Genomic DNA, 15,832 nt, shown 5'->3' on the forward strand with positions numbered 1-15,832 from the left:
AGTTGTGCATTTGCTTTGTAGACTTGAAAGCTGCTTTTGACTTAATTCACTGCGATTTACTCTGGGCAAAGTTAGCCGCATGGGGCATACTACAAAAATTATTAGATATCACCATACTGTTATACTCAAATACATGGGTCCAGGTGAAATTGGGGGATGGCAGCCATACTACTGACCATTTTGACACCTATCGCTTATTGAAACAAGGCTGCATACTAGCACCCTGCCTTTTTAATCTTTTTATGGCTGATTTACCTCTACATCTGCAGAACGTTAATGCCGTTTCCCCAAACTTCTCAGGTCATAATATAAAATACTTGAGTATACAGGTGACATCATATTGCTTAGTCACACACCAATAGGTTTACAACGATTGATAGATTCATTTAACAATTATATTTTAGCTAATAGTTTAAAATTGATAGAAATAAAAAATAAAAAATGATGTTGATAGGACTTTTTAAACCTGGTATGAGAGTATGGAAAACGAATGGGTCAACAATTGAATCGGCAAAATCTTATAAGTATCTAGGAATCACGTTTGATGATAGAGTGTCTTTTAAACATAATTTGACTAATCTAAAGGCCAAAGCCACAGCACTTTAATATGCTTTTAAAACCTGCGAGATAAGCTTGTATGTACTAGTTATGAGCACTTAGCTAAAGTAATGAAGGCAAAGTTGATCCCCTCTCTAGCCTACGGGTCAGTACTTTTCCAAGGTAAAGACTCAAAAATCCTTGAAAATTTACAAATGAAAGTTTTCAAGTCTATTTTTAAAACTCCGAAAAACACTGGACATGATTTGATTGATTTGATTTGATTTGATTTTGGACTTATAGAGCGCATGGCTGCCCTGAAGCGTCCCAGCGCTAATCCTAATCTGAACCCAATGAACTCAAGCGAAGGCAGAATTAAGGGATGGTAGGGAAGAGAAAGGTTTTGAGTGCTCTTCTAAATTTCAAGTGACCCGATTCCATTCGGAGTTCTCTAGGCATGCTAATGTCCAACTGGAGTTCGGTCTGGCCAGCCAAACTCTAGTGAGCCAATCAGCATTTTAAAAATGCTTATATTAGGTATTTTTATCTGACCCTGGCACTCTTGCAAATCTGTGATGGTAAGAACTTATAAAATATAATTATGCACGTGTTTGCAGATCTTACCTAACTGACTGCTTACATGCTTTTCAGCTTCCAGCCTTTTGGTCATTTGTATGGAAATAAAACAGCTTTCAAACATGTATTAATATAATTGACACATTTCTTATCGTTACAATTGGATAAGGAGGTCATCGCAGTAAAAAAGCATGCCTGATTGGTCATCAATTTGTTCAATAAAATAGAGCCCCAACCATACTTACTCTCTTACTCACAAACATTCATAAACTGATTGATTTCTTAGGCTAAGATTTGGCCTATACCCAACAAAGGACATAACTTTAAGATGGATACAAAATTGGACAACATACAGTTGTAGATTATGTGGTCTTCCCAATGAAATGCTACTACATATTATATGTATTTGTCCCCAACTAGGACAGGAGTGGCAAGCATTTTTTAAATTTGTCTTCAACAAACATAGGATGAGAACGTGTTGTCAAGCTATTATACTCTGTCTCTCTGGGAAATCAATCTACCTTACAAGTCAATTTGTTAACTATATTTGCATAGCAGATAAAATGTTACATGTGGACTCAAAATTATCATTGATAGATATGGAAAGTAGTAATGACTTTTACGCATGATTATCTATCTGTTTATTGATCGACAGTGGTAAAAAACATTTAATAAATCACGTTGGATTAGATGTTTGATATGTGAGTACGGTGACATTTTATTAATTCCCACTAAACTGAAGTTGAATGCAGGAATGACTCATATGCACGGAAACACTTTATTGAACTATCACCTGTCCATTGATCTACAGTGTATATTATTTTGCTATTTGCCTCATGAAATGTGATTTTACCTATCTTCTACTTCATTGAGATGTAAGCATGGAGAATGTTTTATTGATTCCTTTTTCCATGGAAACACTTATTGAACCTTGTCATTTTTATTGCGCTACAGTGTTTATATTTTATCTGACTTATGAAATGTGACTTTAACAAGTGCTGTTAAGATTGGAGAAGTAAGCACAGAGGCACTTTATTGATCTGGGCCGATAAATTCCATTATCTGATGTGGAGAGTCGTAATGATCTGTATGCATGGAAGCGCCTTATTGAACATCTATTTGCTCACAGAATTACAGTATTTTAGTTCTATCTGATCATGAAATGTAATTATAAGAATGCCCTAATACAGTATGTAATTAGTAGAATGAAATGCTACTTAAATGATGTGTGTACTGAATGTTATCCCTAAACCATCATAATGTTTGTAGTATAATTGTTTTGTATTCAATGAAACTTATAACTGGCTCTGCTTTTACATTTTTCTTTTTTAACTCACTCATTTACGAATTAAGGTGCACCCAGTTTTACGTTTTCTTTTGATTGTAATGATTTATATTAATCAGACAGTTAAGATTTTCATCCATTTTTACTATTTTTTTTCAATGATTTTCATAAGAAACAACGTTGCTCCTGTGAAAGTAGACGTAAAGGTTGGAGCGAGGTATGCCCATCTAGTGGCTGAATAGAATTGCTCAGTCTGGACCATGAAATCCGGGGATCAAACTTGGCTTCTACAATTGCTCAAATTGTGTTATCCCAGGCAATTGTAATGCTTTACTTTCCCTCCTTTTTTGCCATTGTCACGTATAAGAGGATCTCGCATGTAAAGGTCAGGAGGGCCGTATGTTCAAGATCACTGTCATAGAGCCTGCAGATGTTGGTTTTTAAAAATGTTTTCAATATTAAGTTTTCTTATCTGACTACCTGAGTCAACAAACCCCAAGATATGAAAATACTCAACATTAAATGGTGTAAAAGCGATTTCATGTTTGCTAATGAATGTACCACTGCACTTTCATCCCACTAACTCTACCATAACCCATCTTATTCTATGTTCACTTGGATAACATACATCTACGTTTAAAAAATTTTTTTATACAGCGAGCATTTCAGTGAGGAATATGTTACCCTACATTTTTCTTGATAGGCTATGTAAACTGCATGAATGCTGGTCCACATTCAGAAGTCCAAAATATAATTATTACCCCAAAAGAAGAATCTAAAGACTGATATAACATCATACCATAGTGTAGTTACTGTTGCCCAGAAACCCTTAATGGGTGATTATTCATTCGTTTATTTATTCACTGTTAGTTTATTGTTCAGAACATCTTGTATTTTAATGATTGTCAAAGATTCATTGACTACCACCATGTAAGTGCAGAACAGATGTCAAAATGAATCCGTCCAAATTGATGTTTATACTGCAAGGTATTTTTTTACTTTCTATTTATTTTGTTAGTCAGGATATACACATTCAATGAAAGACAAACTGCTGAATGTCTCTAATTTCATTTATTTTAATAGAATTTCAACTGTTCCCGGGCCTTCTTGGACCATGTTCGAGGTCACCTGTAACAGAAATATGCAAAAGAAATCACAGACAAATTTGTTAGATGAAGTAAGTATTATACAAATAAAAAGCTTTGATAGAAAAAATTGAGATACAACAAGGTCTTAAATCTAAGCATTTTAGAATTAGGCTTATGAACTTTTGGGTAGTTACTCCTTAATCATTTTGGGGGGTCAATAAAAATTAAATACTGTTTATGGAAGTGTATGTAAATTGTTGTTGTCCATGCATACTCCTTCTGCACTCTAAATACTCCTGTGGGGAAATTCTGATGGATACATCTGCCTGTGGATTGCTCAACTTTTGAATATCCCTTGCACCAGCATTCCGCAGAAACTTTTTCCTAGCTCCCCACGACGACAAGGTTGTCACAATACTATGGCTCTGCTGGCGACTCCCTATGACGTCACTGGAGCCATAAGAGAGCCTAGTTGGCGTGATGACGTCAGTTCCCTTTTTTCTGTGCCGTCGACGCGTAACAGTTTTCTGGGACTCTCCATACTGTGTCGAGTTACTTTGTTGTTTCTCCAGTTTTAACTGTTACTTTGTGATGGCGACTTCGAGGAAGTCAGGATTTAAGTCCTGTAGAGAGTGTGGGGGTCATATGTCCATCACTGACCCCCATGAGGACTGTTTGTGGTGTCTGTCGTCGGACCACGACGTGGAGGGCTGTTCCTGCTGTCGTAAAATGAACCCAAAGGCTCTAAAAGAATAGCGCCATGATGCTCCTTCCGGAGCGACCGCTTATAGCGCCATGATGCTCCTTCCGGAGCGACCGCTTGCGCTTTATAAATACCAAAAACAAACAAACATAGGAGGACAAGCTTTTTATGGCAAAAGCAAGGAAGGAGAAAAGAGGGCGAAAAAGATCCAAATCGAAGTGGAGGTCGTCGACTTTGCATGCTTCGAAGTCAAGGAACCACAAGAAGAAGAGGAGGCATGGCTCTTGGTGCCGTTCATCAAAGGAAAAGACTTTGAGATCACCTTCTCCGGCTCCTCGAAGTCGTCAGAAAGGCTTTGTGGCTCCTTCGCCATCTCCTCAGGTGACTCAGGAAAAATCTCCTTCTCCAAACGGTACACCTGTGCGGTCGTCGAAACCGAGGGGCTCTCCTGAGTCGGAGGGCTTGCCAGTTTAGGATGTTCCTTCTCCTGTACACCAGACTGAACCTGTGGCTCCGCCAGTGGATACGGCTGTTCTGACGTCGGATGCTCCTTGTGTGGATGCTGACTCGGCTGTGTATCTTCAATTTCCTACTCCAGATTCAGATACTAGCCATTTTTTTAAATGCAGTGTATGGCGTGTTTACCAAGGCAGCCTTCCCCTCCGGAGCACCTTCAGGTCTCATGGGTCCACTGGTCTACAATGTGGGCGTGCCTCAGCATTATGCCCAGGCACGCTTCGTGCCTTTCATGCTGATGGCACCGAGATTTTCAACTCTGTATATGGAGTCCCCAACACCATCTGGTAGGCCTTTTTCTCTGCCTCGTACGGCACCAGTTCCACCTTCGTATCCTCCTTCGACGCCAGATCCAGAGTTGTCGGCTCCGCGTGTGGCGCCGCTGATGCCGCAACCGAGATTTTGTTCGAGGAGAGAGGCACAGAGACTGTTGGAGAGGAACAGTATCAGAGAGAGGAGGTTGAAGAGGGTGAGATAGAGGAGTGTGTCAATGATTACAAAGGGATTCAGGAGGCAAGTGGCCTGGACACCTCCCCAGAATGGGAGCTTTCTTCTTCAGGGCTGCTCCACTTCAAGAGGTAGCTCCATATCATACCGTTATCAGAAAGGCTGCAGAGCTTTTGGACTTGCAACTGCTTACAGCAGAATATAAGCCAAATTTGCTCACAGAAGTTTTGCATTTGCCATCTTCGGTAGTTGAGCCGTTGTTGCCTTTTAATGACGCTTTAACTGAGCCTATCCTGAAAGTGTGGGGTAAACCGCTCTCTTCTCCTGCTGTATCTAAATCTGTGGCAAGGAGATATAGGTCTGCTCCAGGAGAACCTCCGTTTCTTTCTACACATTCGTCTCTGGAAAGTTTGGTGGTACAGGCATCCTGTTCTAAACAATCTTCAGGCACTTTTTCTCTCGGCTCCTGCCGACAAGGACTCTAAAAAGTTGGAGCAATCCTCTTGCATGGCACTAAAATCAACCAATGCTACCTGTTTGTTGGGAAGTTACATACAATCATTGATGGATTCAGCTAAGCAATTGGCGCCCAAGTTGCCTGATGAAGAGCTGGGAAATTTTATGGAGGTTCTATTGGATGCTCAGGCTGCTGCTTCACAGGTTTTATAGTCTGGCCTGGATACAGTTGATTTGGTGGCAAGGATTATGAGCTCCTCCATAGTTACCAGGAGACAGGTTTGGCTCAGATCCTCTGGTTTTTCCCCAGACGTACAGCCTACCCTTCTTGATTTGCCCATTGATGGTTCAAAACTTTTCGGGAAGAAGGCTGATTCTGCTCTTCAGAGGTTCAAAGATAGCAAAGCCACAGCAAAATCCTTAGGGTTACAAACACAGTCAAGGGGGTTTGGATATAAGAACTATCAAGGGTTTGGAAGGTCTTCCTTTCGTAGTTTGCAACAACTCAGCAACAACAGCAGCAAACTCCTCTTTATATAGAGGAAGAAGCAGGGGTCGCCAACGTGGGTTTAGTCCGTAATCTCTCCTCCTCCTCTTCTACCTCCCCTGCTCCCTCTGGTAACACAGGAAATCACCCCTAGATCCCCCATCCTGGAACATGTGGGTTCTGTAGGGGGTCGCTGTCTCACTTTCTACAGGTTTGGATGTCGGTCACATCAGACCTTTGGGTTTTAAACCTTGTAGAGAATAGGTACGCCCTTCCCTTTCGGGAATTTCCTCCTCTTTACTCTCTATGCCAAGGTTTCTGTTCGGAGGACCATTTACTTCTTCTTCAGAAGGAGGTCCTTGCTTTGTTACAAAAAGGTGCGATAGAGGTGGTTACAGAGCAAGAAAGGGGCCAGGGATGCTACTCTCGGTATTTCCTAATCCCCAACAAGGATGGCAGGTTACGTCTGATCCTGGACCTCAGGATCGTGAATTTTTACCCCAAACAGGAAAAATTCAAGATGCTGACCCTTGCTCAGGTTCTTCTGGCGCTGCAGCAAGAGGACCGGATGGTGTCTATTAATTTCCAGGATGCGTACTTTCACATCCCAATCCTGAAGTCGCACAGGAAGCATCTCCGTTGTACGGTAGGGTCGCAGCACTACCATTTTTCGGTCCTACTGCTTGGTCTTACTACTGCACCTCGAGTCTTCACGAAGGTGATGGCAGTAGAGGCAGCTCATCTTAGGAGGCAGGGCTCCTGGTTTTCCCTTACCTGGACGACTGGCTGCTCAAGGCGGAGTCACCGGAGATTGTGCTTCATCAACTGCAAGTGACAGTTTACTGTTGTTCAACTTGGGTTTTTCAATAAATGTGCCCAAATCTCACCTGGTGCCTTCTCAGTCCAACCTGTTCATAGGGGCATTACTGGATACTACGGTGTGTCGAGCTTCTCCACCTTCACAAAGGATTCTCGACTTTCAGGAGATGATTCCTTTGTTTCATGATGGAGCAGTTGTTCCGGTCCTGAAGGTCCTTCGCCTGCTCGGTCTGTTTGCTTCCTGCATTCTGTTGGTCAACCATGCACGCTGGCAAATGAGGGCACTCCAGTGGTGCCTCCGCAGACAGTGGTATCAACACAAGGGAGATCTCAGGGAGTCAGCTTGAATCTCCTTGACACGCTGCAGTGGAGCTGCGTGCAGGGCAACCTGTCTCAAGGAATGCCCTTTCAGCCTCCTCCACCAGCGGCCACAGTGATCACATATGCCTCCACTTTAGGGCGAGGTGCTCATCTGGGGGATCTGGAGGTCAAAGGTTTTTGGTCTACAGAGGAAAGGCTGCTTCACATCAACCCTCTGGAATTTCAGGCGATACGTTTGGCACTGAAGGCTTTCCTTTCTTCCCTTTGCGGTCAGTCGGTTCAGGTCCTGACAGACAAGAGTACCTCAATGTGGTACATCAACAAACAGGGAGTTTTAGGGTCATATAGTCTCTGTCGAGAGGCTCTGCGACTCTGGTCCAGGGCTCAGAACCATCAGATTTGTGTGTTTGCAAATCATCTAGCCGGTGTGCTGAATGTTCGTGCGGACAGTCTCAGTCAGCATTACTCGGCCGATTACGAGTGACGGCTTCATCCGGAGGTGGTCCATCACATCTTCCGGATGTGGGGGTCTCCTTGGTTGGACCTATTTGCCACTCACACTCACAAGAACGCACACTGCCCGTTGTTCTGTAGTCTCCAGTATCTGATGCAGGGAGCATTGGGGGGCGGGGTGTTTCAAATGAATTGGAGCTCATAACTCCTTTACGCGTTTCCTCCTATATCCTTGATTCCTCAGGTTCTGAGGAAGATTCGCCAAGACCGAGCCCAAGTTATATTGATCGCCCTGGATTGGCCACGAAGGGTGTGGTACACATATCTACTTCACCTCTCATTGTACCCTACGCTCCGTCTCCCTCTCAAGGCAGTCCTCCTCTTGCAGTCGCAGGGGCAGGTTCAACACCCACACTTCCAGAGCCTGCACCTTCATGCCTGGAGTTGAACGGGGCAATCTGAGTTCCTTCTCTCTCCCGCCGGATGTGGTGGATGTTATTTTATCGTCCAGGCGACACCCCACTAACTCTATTTACTCCTATAGGTGGTCTAGGTTTGTTAAATGGTGTGGAGAGAGATCCAGTGTTCCTTTAAAGGCCCACTTGTCAGATGTTCTTCAGTTTTCACTTTTCTTGGCTCAGCACTTTTGTGCTATGGCCACTGTTAAGGGCTATTTGTCTGCTTTATCTGCCGGATCAGCCATCTTTGTTTAAATCTGCCATTGTTTTGAGATTTAAAAATGGCCTTACGAATAAGTTTCCGCCTTCCCCCTTTGTTATGCCTCAATGGGATTTAAATCTTGTTTTGACTTCCTTGATGGGTTCCCCGTTTGAACCTTTACATAGTTGTACTTAGAGACTCCTCTCTTTTAAAACTGTATTTCTTGTGGCTATTACCTCAGCCCGGAGGTTGAGTGAGCTTCAGGCTCTCAGTTCAAAACCCCCGTTTTTGACCATACATGCTGAAAGGATGGTCCTCAGGACCAGGGCTTCTTTTCTGCCTAAGGTGGTTACTCCTTTCTATCTAGGATGATCCATTACTCTTTCTGTATTTTATCCTCCCTCTCACACTTCCAAGGAGGAGGAGAAACTACACCACCTGGATCCAAAAACTGCGGTGAGCTTTTATTTGGATAGGACTAAAAACTTGCAATTGGAGGATCAGCTGTTTGTGGGCTATGTTGGATGCATGAAGGGTAAGGCTGTACACAAACAAACTCTTTTCAGGTGGATCATCTTGTGCATCAAGATCTGCTACGTCTTGGCTGGTAAGGAGCCTCCTGAAGGTAATAGAGCTCATTCTACAAGAGCCAAGTCATCCACATCTGCTTTGGCCAGAGGTGTACCTGTAGTGGACATTTGTAAGGCAGCGACTTGGGCCTCCCTCCACTCTTTCGCAAAGCATTATTGCTTGGACTCCGAAATGAGGAGGTAGGGCCACTTTGCGCGCTCTGTCCTCCAGAATTTTTTGTTATAGAAGGGTGGACACCCTCCTCCGGGAGTGGGACTGCTGTGGAATTCTATTAAAAAGGCGAGGAATCCACAGGCAGATGTATCCATCAGAAGAGCAAGTTACTTACCTTGGGTAACGCTTTTTCTGGTGGATTCCTCACTGACCCACCCTCCTCCCAGATGTACACCCTTGTATACCTTAAAGGTAGCTTTGTATAGCATGTTTGTTTTGCATTGTCTATTCTATCTATCTTTGTGTATCTATAGGAAACGCTTTTATTAATTGGCTTTCCATAGATTTTACACTATGTGTATTGGTATGAATTTTGTATACTGTGTATACTTTCAATCTGTTGTTGGTATACCTGTTCGCCTCGGAGGCACGGAAAAAAGGGGTGGAACTGACGTCATTACGCCGATGAGGCTCTCTTATGGCTCCAGTTACGTCATACGGAGTCGCAAGCAGAGCCAGAGTGTTGTGACAACCTCGTCGGCGTGGAGAGCTAGGAAAAAGTTTCGCAGAATGCTGGCGCAGGGGATATTCAAAAGGTGAGGAATCCACAGGCAGATACTGTATCCACCAGAAAAAGTGTTACCGAAGGTAAGTAACTTGTTCTTCAGTCTCATAAATTCAAGAAACCAGTGCATAATTTGAGCCGGTGTTTGCCGGTGAGGCCCCCTGGCACTCATTTTTGTGGACCAGCACTTATTTTTCCTCCTAAGATATTGACCACAAGCAAGAGAGGTAAAAAATGGTAAAGAAGGAGTGAGAAAAAAAAAATAATGGGCATAAAGGGAGAAAGCAGGAACCGTCAGTAGTGAGATAGAAGGGCAGCAGTAGGTAGTGGATTAAATAGGCCTGAGTATTCGGTTCTTAATTTGTAAAGGAAACAGTGCTGGTGCTAGAAGCCTGCTGTTGGTGCAATTAAACATTGGTGTGCCAAATACCCAGGCTAATAGTCTTAAACTAACCCATGGCCTATTTAATCCAGTATCAGACACTCCGTGCCCCTTTATCTCACTCTTTCAGGTTACTGCTGCTCCCTTAGTGGCAGGTTGTCATTCTTTCTCGTCCTTCGTCTTTCAAGATGTGTGTTTCTCTTCCTTGTTCCCAGTAATTATATGATGTGGAAAAAGAAGGGCTGTTTACGCCGAGGAAGGTCAGGGCCAAGAGCAAGGCCCTGAGAGAGAGTCGGTAGTGCAACAGAGAGTTGGAATACCTCCTGGTTCCCCGAGTGCATCATCTACAAGCACTGCCCTGCCCGGTGCATCCCATCACCCCGCGAAGAGCCAGAGACCAAGATCCGCAATCCTCCAGCCAACACATGTGCCTCTACTTCAGTAAGGAGGGGACTCGGGAATGGACGGTGGGAGGCCGGGGGCACTACTGGGGCTCAGTAAGAATGTCGCAGGAGGACTGGTGAACCTGGAGGCCCAGTAGAGAGGCCTCTGAACACTCAATATTGAGACCTACAGTATAGCAGGGCTATTTGGGACAAGAGAGGTGATGGGAGTGCTGCAAAGAAAGGAAACTTAATCAGTAGATCCGAGCGGGAGACTGCCCGACACCCCTCTGGGCCCTTGAACCGATTCATTCTCCCACCCTGCCTCCATCCTGGGTGTAATACATGATCTGCAGCGCAGGGTACAGATTTCCCTACTAACTGGAAAAAGGGGGGAGTGGTGGCTAATAGGGACAGCAGGCACCTGTATACATAGGGAAGACTAGGGCCCCTTCCGCACATGGACCTACTAAGACGACACCTAGGAGGCCCCTTCCACTATTTAAAAACCCTGAGCCAGAACAAAAACATGGCTCGTTAATACCAGTGAAGTGGGGTCGCAGAGAAGAGAACCAGGTACACCCCCCCCCCCTTTGTTTTACACTAAAAATCAAAAGAAAAGGCATACTAGACCTATACTGAGGCAGCATGACCAAACAAAAATAGAAACAAGGGGGGACACTACCAGCCACAAGAGAACCCTCTCTGGTGCCTCAGGGAAGAGAAACTGAGGAAAGCCATGGCGCAGAAGTCTCTCTCCATTCACAACTGGAAAGGGGGTTGGCAGCCATAGTGGATACCAAAACAGCCCTACTTCAAGATATTAGGGCGGTCTCGGTGGGCCTAGGTCTCCTGCAGGCAGAGCACCACAAGTTGGTGGATAGAGTGAACGGAGTGGAGAGCTCAATAACGGGGCTACAGCCCGGAAAAAAACCTGCGCACTTCCAAGATAGAAGAGCTCACTACCCGAGTAATGATCTTAGAGCATAGGCTGAAGATGTTGGAGGTCGCAGCGGACGTAATATTATAAGAGCAATTGGCGTCCTGGAGGGCGCAGAGGGGCCAAACATAGTGACATTCATGGAAAAGTGGCTGCGCTTAGTGATAACTCCAGAACAACTCTCAGAGGTCTTTGTGTTGGAGAGAGTCCATAGGGTCCCTGCCCGCCACCCAGGAGACACCCTCGTCCTGTTGTGGCAAGACTCCTCCATTTTAGAGACTGTGACAATATTTTACAATAGGTTCGAACCCATGGCCCATACATAGTGGACAATAGCAAGGTGTTAATATTTCCGGACTTCACGGCCAAGGTACAGGCCCAACATGCTTAATTCCTTGAAGCCAAAAAGACCTCACTAATGTTTCCAGCAAAACTTAGAATCATTTTAGATGGCACCACTCATTTTCGTGAATCACCTGAGGAGACCTGGTCCTGGCTTACATACAAGGCGGGCACACTCCTGCCCAAGAAGAAACAGGCCCCCGAACAAAGAATTACCCCAACAGGAAGAGGCAACGTCACTCAAGGGAGAAAGACACAAATACAGAAACTCACAGCCCCTTAAACTGAATAGGACATACAGGTGGCGCTGCATGTGGTGGCGCAGATAGTGTCACTGCAGAACTGCTTACGAACCACAGATGCCTCATTGGAATCAAGATATGCAGCTTCAGACTCAGGGGACTCCTTTGGTAGTAAAGTGCACCTACCGAAAATAACCCTGCGTTCAGCGGATGACATTATATGAATATTCTGAATGCATAGTTGGTCTGCTGGCACTGCACCCATGGTTGGTCTGATCCGGACTTCAGGAAGGAGTGATAAGGCTCTTGAGGTTGCCCCTGCCAGGGCTCAGGAAATGGGGCACCAAGATTTTCCAGAGGGCCGCTGGAGCAGCACAGGACATTGGAGGTGGGCCGAGACGAGGAACTCGGTATTGTGTTATTTTGGATCTCCTCCCCAATATAGCGTTCCACCTGACATATTGAAGGTGGCGTTCTAACTAAATGTATTTGTTTGTTTACAGGTTTGGTTGGCTAGTAGTTGCACTGTTGCCCTCAGGTAGGGGAGTTGGGTTTAAGGAGTTAATGTTGCGTATTCAGAGGTCAAAACTTAACCCCAATCTGTCTATGGGAGCAGGTCACACACTGATACCAGCAAAGGGGGTTAGGACAACACCACAACTAATTACATGGCAGTCACAACCATATCTAATAGGCTGATAACATCTTTTTTTATTTTTTTATTGTTTTTATTGAACATAAGGAAACATAATAACATTCAACACACATCGGGGGAGTTACAGTTCACAGGGGTCTTTTGTCGCATTACAGAATACATTACATTGATAATTACAATTAGGATCAAGGGGAGTCCGGTACCTCCGATGTTGGCATAGCTACAGGTGGTTCGCAGTTATCACCCCTCTATGCATTCCAGTATCTCCAGATCTTCCCCCACTTACCCGGGAAACACCTGGCAACATACACGTTCTTTTCGCGCTGCATACACCAGTCCAGGTCCTCAGACCATTTGGTGAGCCCGGGGGCTCGAGACGCCCCCCACAATTGTGCTATGTTGCGTTTTGCTACCATACACGCAAGGGTTACCCACTGCCGCTGCGATGAATTCAAATCAGTCGGTTCCCACACATTCAATAGACATCTCCGGGCTTCCAGACGAACTTCCATTCCCAGCACTTCTGTCATCACCTCATGAATCTTTAACCAATAGACACTAACATGTTCACAGTGCCACACTATATGGAGGAAGGTCCCCAACTCACCGCAACCTCTTTTGCACTCACCACTCTCTCCCCATCCCATCATCACCAGTCGAGGTCCGGTAATGTACACACGATGCAGGATTTTTAATTGTACCAACCGGAGTTGAATCTGGATAGCCACCACCTTAGGGGAGGAAGCGGCTTCAATCCATTCTTCATCATCCATCTCCAGACCATCTTCCCCCCACTTCTCTCTCAGTCTCAGTAAAGGATCAGCAATATGATTCACCAGCTTCCGATGTATTAGGGAGACCGTTTTTTCCGGGAGGTGGCCGTCAAGTTCCCGGTCTTCGAGAGGCGAAGCCTCGGGAGGAATCTCACCCCTCGGGACTTGGGTCTTGAGAGCATGCTTGAACTGGCGATAGCGAAAAAATTCTCTATCACTCAGTTTGTACTTTGCCTTTAGCGACTCAAACATGTGCATCTCATCACCCTTCCAAACGTCTTTTACATGGGAGATACCTATCAAATCCCACTTATCAAATCCCTTTGACTTCCACAGGCTCCCCAATTGCTCAGAGTTGAACAAAGGCGATGCTAGGGTTAGTTTCCCCTCCCATCTCAATGATTTATTCGCAATGTGCCAGATCTTTACCGCATGGGCAGTGGGTCCCGTTAGTTGAAATCTCCCTACCCTTGCGTATAATGCCCTGCCGATATCTCCACCCGGTGCCTGTCCACGATCCATAGCGTATCCCGGGTCTCCTGGGGTCCCATATACGATGTGGTTAACGGCCGCTAGCTGGGAGGCCCAATAGTATTTCTTCAGATCAGGGAGTCCGATGCCCCCGTCGTACCAGGTATGTGTCAGCTTCAAAAAGGATATCCTTGGCCTACCTTCCCAGAGAAGATCCCTCTGCAATCCTTCTATCTCTTTAAAATAGGACACAGGAACCGGATCCATCGCATTCTGTAGTGCATAGAGGAACCTAGGAAGGGACATCATTTTAAACAATGTCGCCCTCCCAATCAACAAGAGTGGGAGAGCCTTCCAACGTGCTACGTCACTCTTGAGCCTGCTCAGAGGGGAACCAAGATTACGTGCGTACCTAAGCTTTGGATCAAACGTTATAAAGACACCTAAGTAAGTGAAGCCCACAGTTTCGATCTGGAGAGGACATGATTGCGGAATCACTGGCGGTGTTCCAGACAAAACAAATAAGACAGATTTCGACCAATTGATCGCAAATCCGGAGTATCTACTGAAGATTGCCAAAACGTCTAAAAAACAAATCAGAGAGGTTCTGGGCCTGGTAAGATACAACAGAATATCGTCCGCGTACAGCGAGATCTTGTCCTCCCATTCCGGTGTCCAACGCAGCCCATGTATTGTCAAATCCCACCGAACCCATGCCGCCAGGGGCTCTAGTGCAAGCGCAAAGATCAACGGAGACAAAGGGCATCCCTGTCTCGTGCCCCTCTTGAGTGGAAAGTCAGTAGACTTACAGTTGTTAACCGTCACTCTTGCTAGGGGTTCGGCATAAAGCAGTCTCACCCAGCCAATAAATCCCTCCCCAAAGCCCAGCTTCGCCAGCACAGCAAAGAGATAGGGCCACTCGATTCTGTCAAATGCCATAGTGGCATCTAGAGACACCAGGACTGCAGGTTCCTGCAAGGTCGACGAGCCACCAAGGACCCCATGCAACCGCCGCAGGTTGAGGGCGGTGTTACGGCGCGGCATAAATCCTGATTGGTCGGGGTGTATCAGGGTAGAGACAACTTTGACTAGCCTGGTGGCAAGCAATTTGGCAAGTACTTTAGGCTCGGCGTTGAGCAGCGAGATGGGTATGTAGGAGGCGCACTGCGTCCTGGGTTTCCCCGGCTTGTGAATTACTACGATATTAGCCACACGTTGGTCATAGGGCAATTGTCCACCTTCCCTACACTCCAGAAACATAGCGCGTAAACGGGGCGCCAGCTTTTGAGCGTGTAGTTTATACAACTCAATTGGAATCCCGTTAGGGCCAGTAGCTTTCCCCGACTTAGTACACCTTATTGCCTGCGCAATTTAGTCATCTGTGAAAGGGGAGTCTAAATACTTTCTGTCTTCATCGGACAGAGTCGGCATACCTATATCCTTAATCATGGCACTATTCTCTTCTTCGGTGTAAGAAGCCGCCGAGGTATAGACCTCCTTATAGTATGAGGCGAACTCCTCCGCCACCTCCTGTGGATCAGTGATGGTAGAGGAGTCCATCGCAACCAATTCCGGCACTAGTCTGGAGGCCCGCTCCCCCCGCTCAAGCCATGCAATTAACTTCCCTGCCTTATCACCGTGCTCATAAATTCTGCTCTGTATGGTATTGTATTGGGCAACCGCTCTTTCACGGGCTAGGCCCCTGTACTCATCCTGGCGTAATTTCAAAAGATGGAGAGCTTCCTGGTCTGGCGATTCCGATATTTTTCTCTCTAAGGCCAACACCTCGGTCTCCACTCTAGCAATCTCTGCCTGATGTTTCCTCTTGTTTCTGGCTACCAGGGACAAGACCTCACCCCTAATAACCGTTTTATAGGCTTCCCAGAGTATCTCCGCCGAGGCGACTCTTCTCTCATTTTCAGTATAATACTGATCAGAAAAATGGACAATCTCTTTCTTGGTGCCCGGGTCTTTAAGATACCAAGCA

The 15,832-nt window shown here is 45.4% G+C and overlaps 1 protein-coding gene across 1 annotated transcript in view; it reads left to right on the top strand.

Annotated features, from left to right (window-relative positions):
- The window catches only part of CC2D2B (coiled-coil and C2 domain containing 2B), a 1,912,120-nt gene that overhangs the window by 1,380,569 nt on the left and 515,719 nt on the right, over window positions 1-15,832 (top strand). Inside the window, exon 28 of the mRNA XM_086919535.1 lies at window positions 3,482-3,575. Coding sequence (XP_086775661.1) covers window positions 3,482-3,575 — 94 coding nt within the window. The remainder of the gene's footprint in view (window positions 1-3,481; window positions 3,576-15,832) is intronic.

The sequence above is a fragment of the Lissotriton vulgaris genome, chromosome 5 (assembly GCF_964263255.1).
Source record: "Lissotriton vulgaris chromosome 5, aLisVul1.2, whole genome shotgun sequence".
Lineage (NCBI taxonomy): Eukaryota > Metazoa > Chordata > Amphibia > Caudata > Salamandridae > Lissotriton > Lissotriton vulgaris.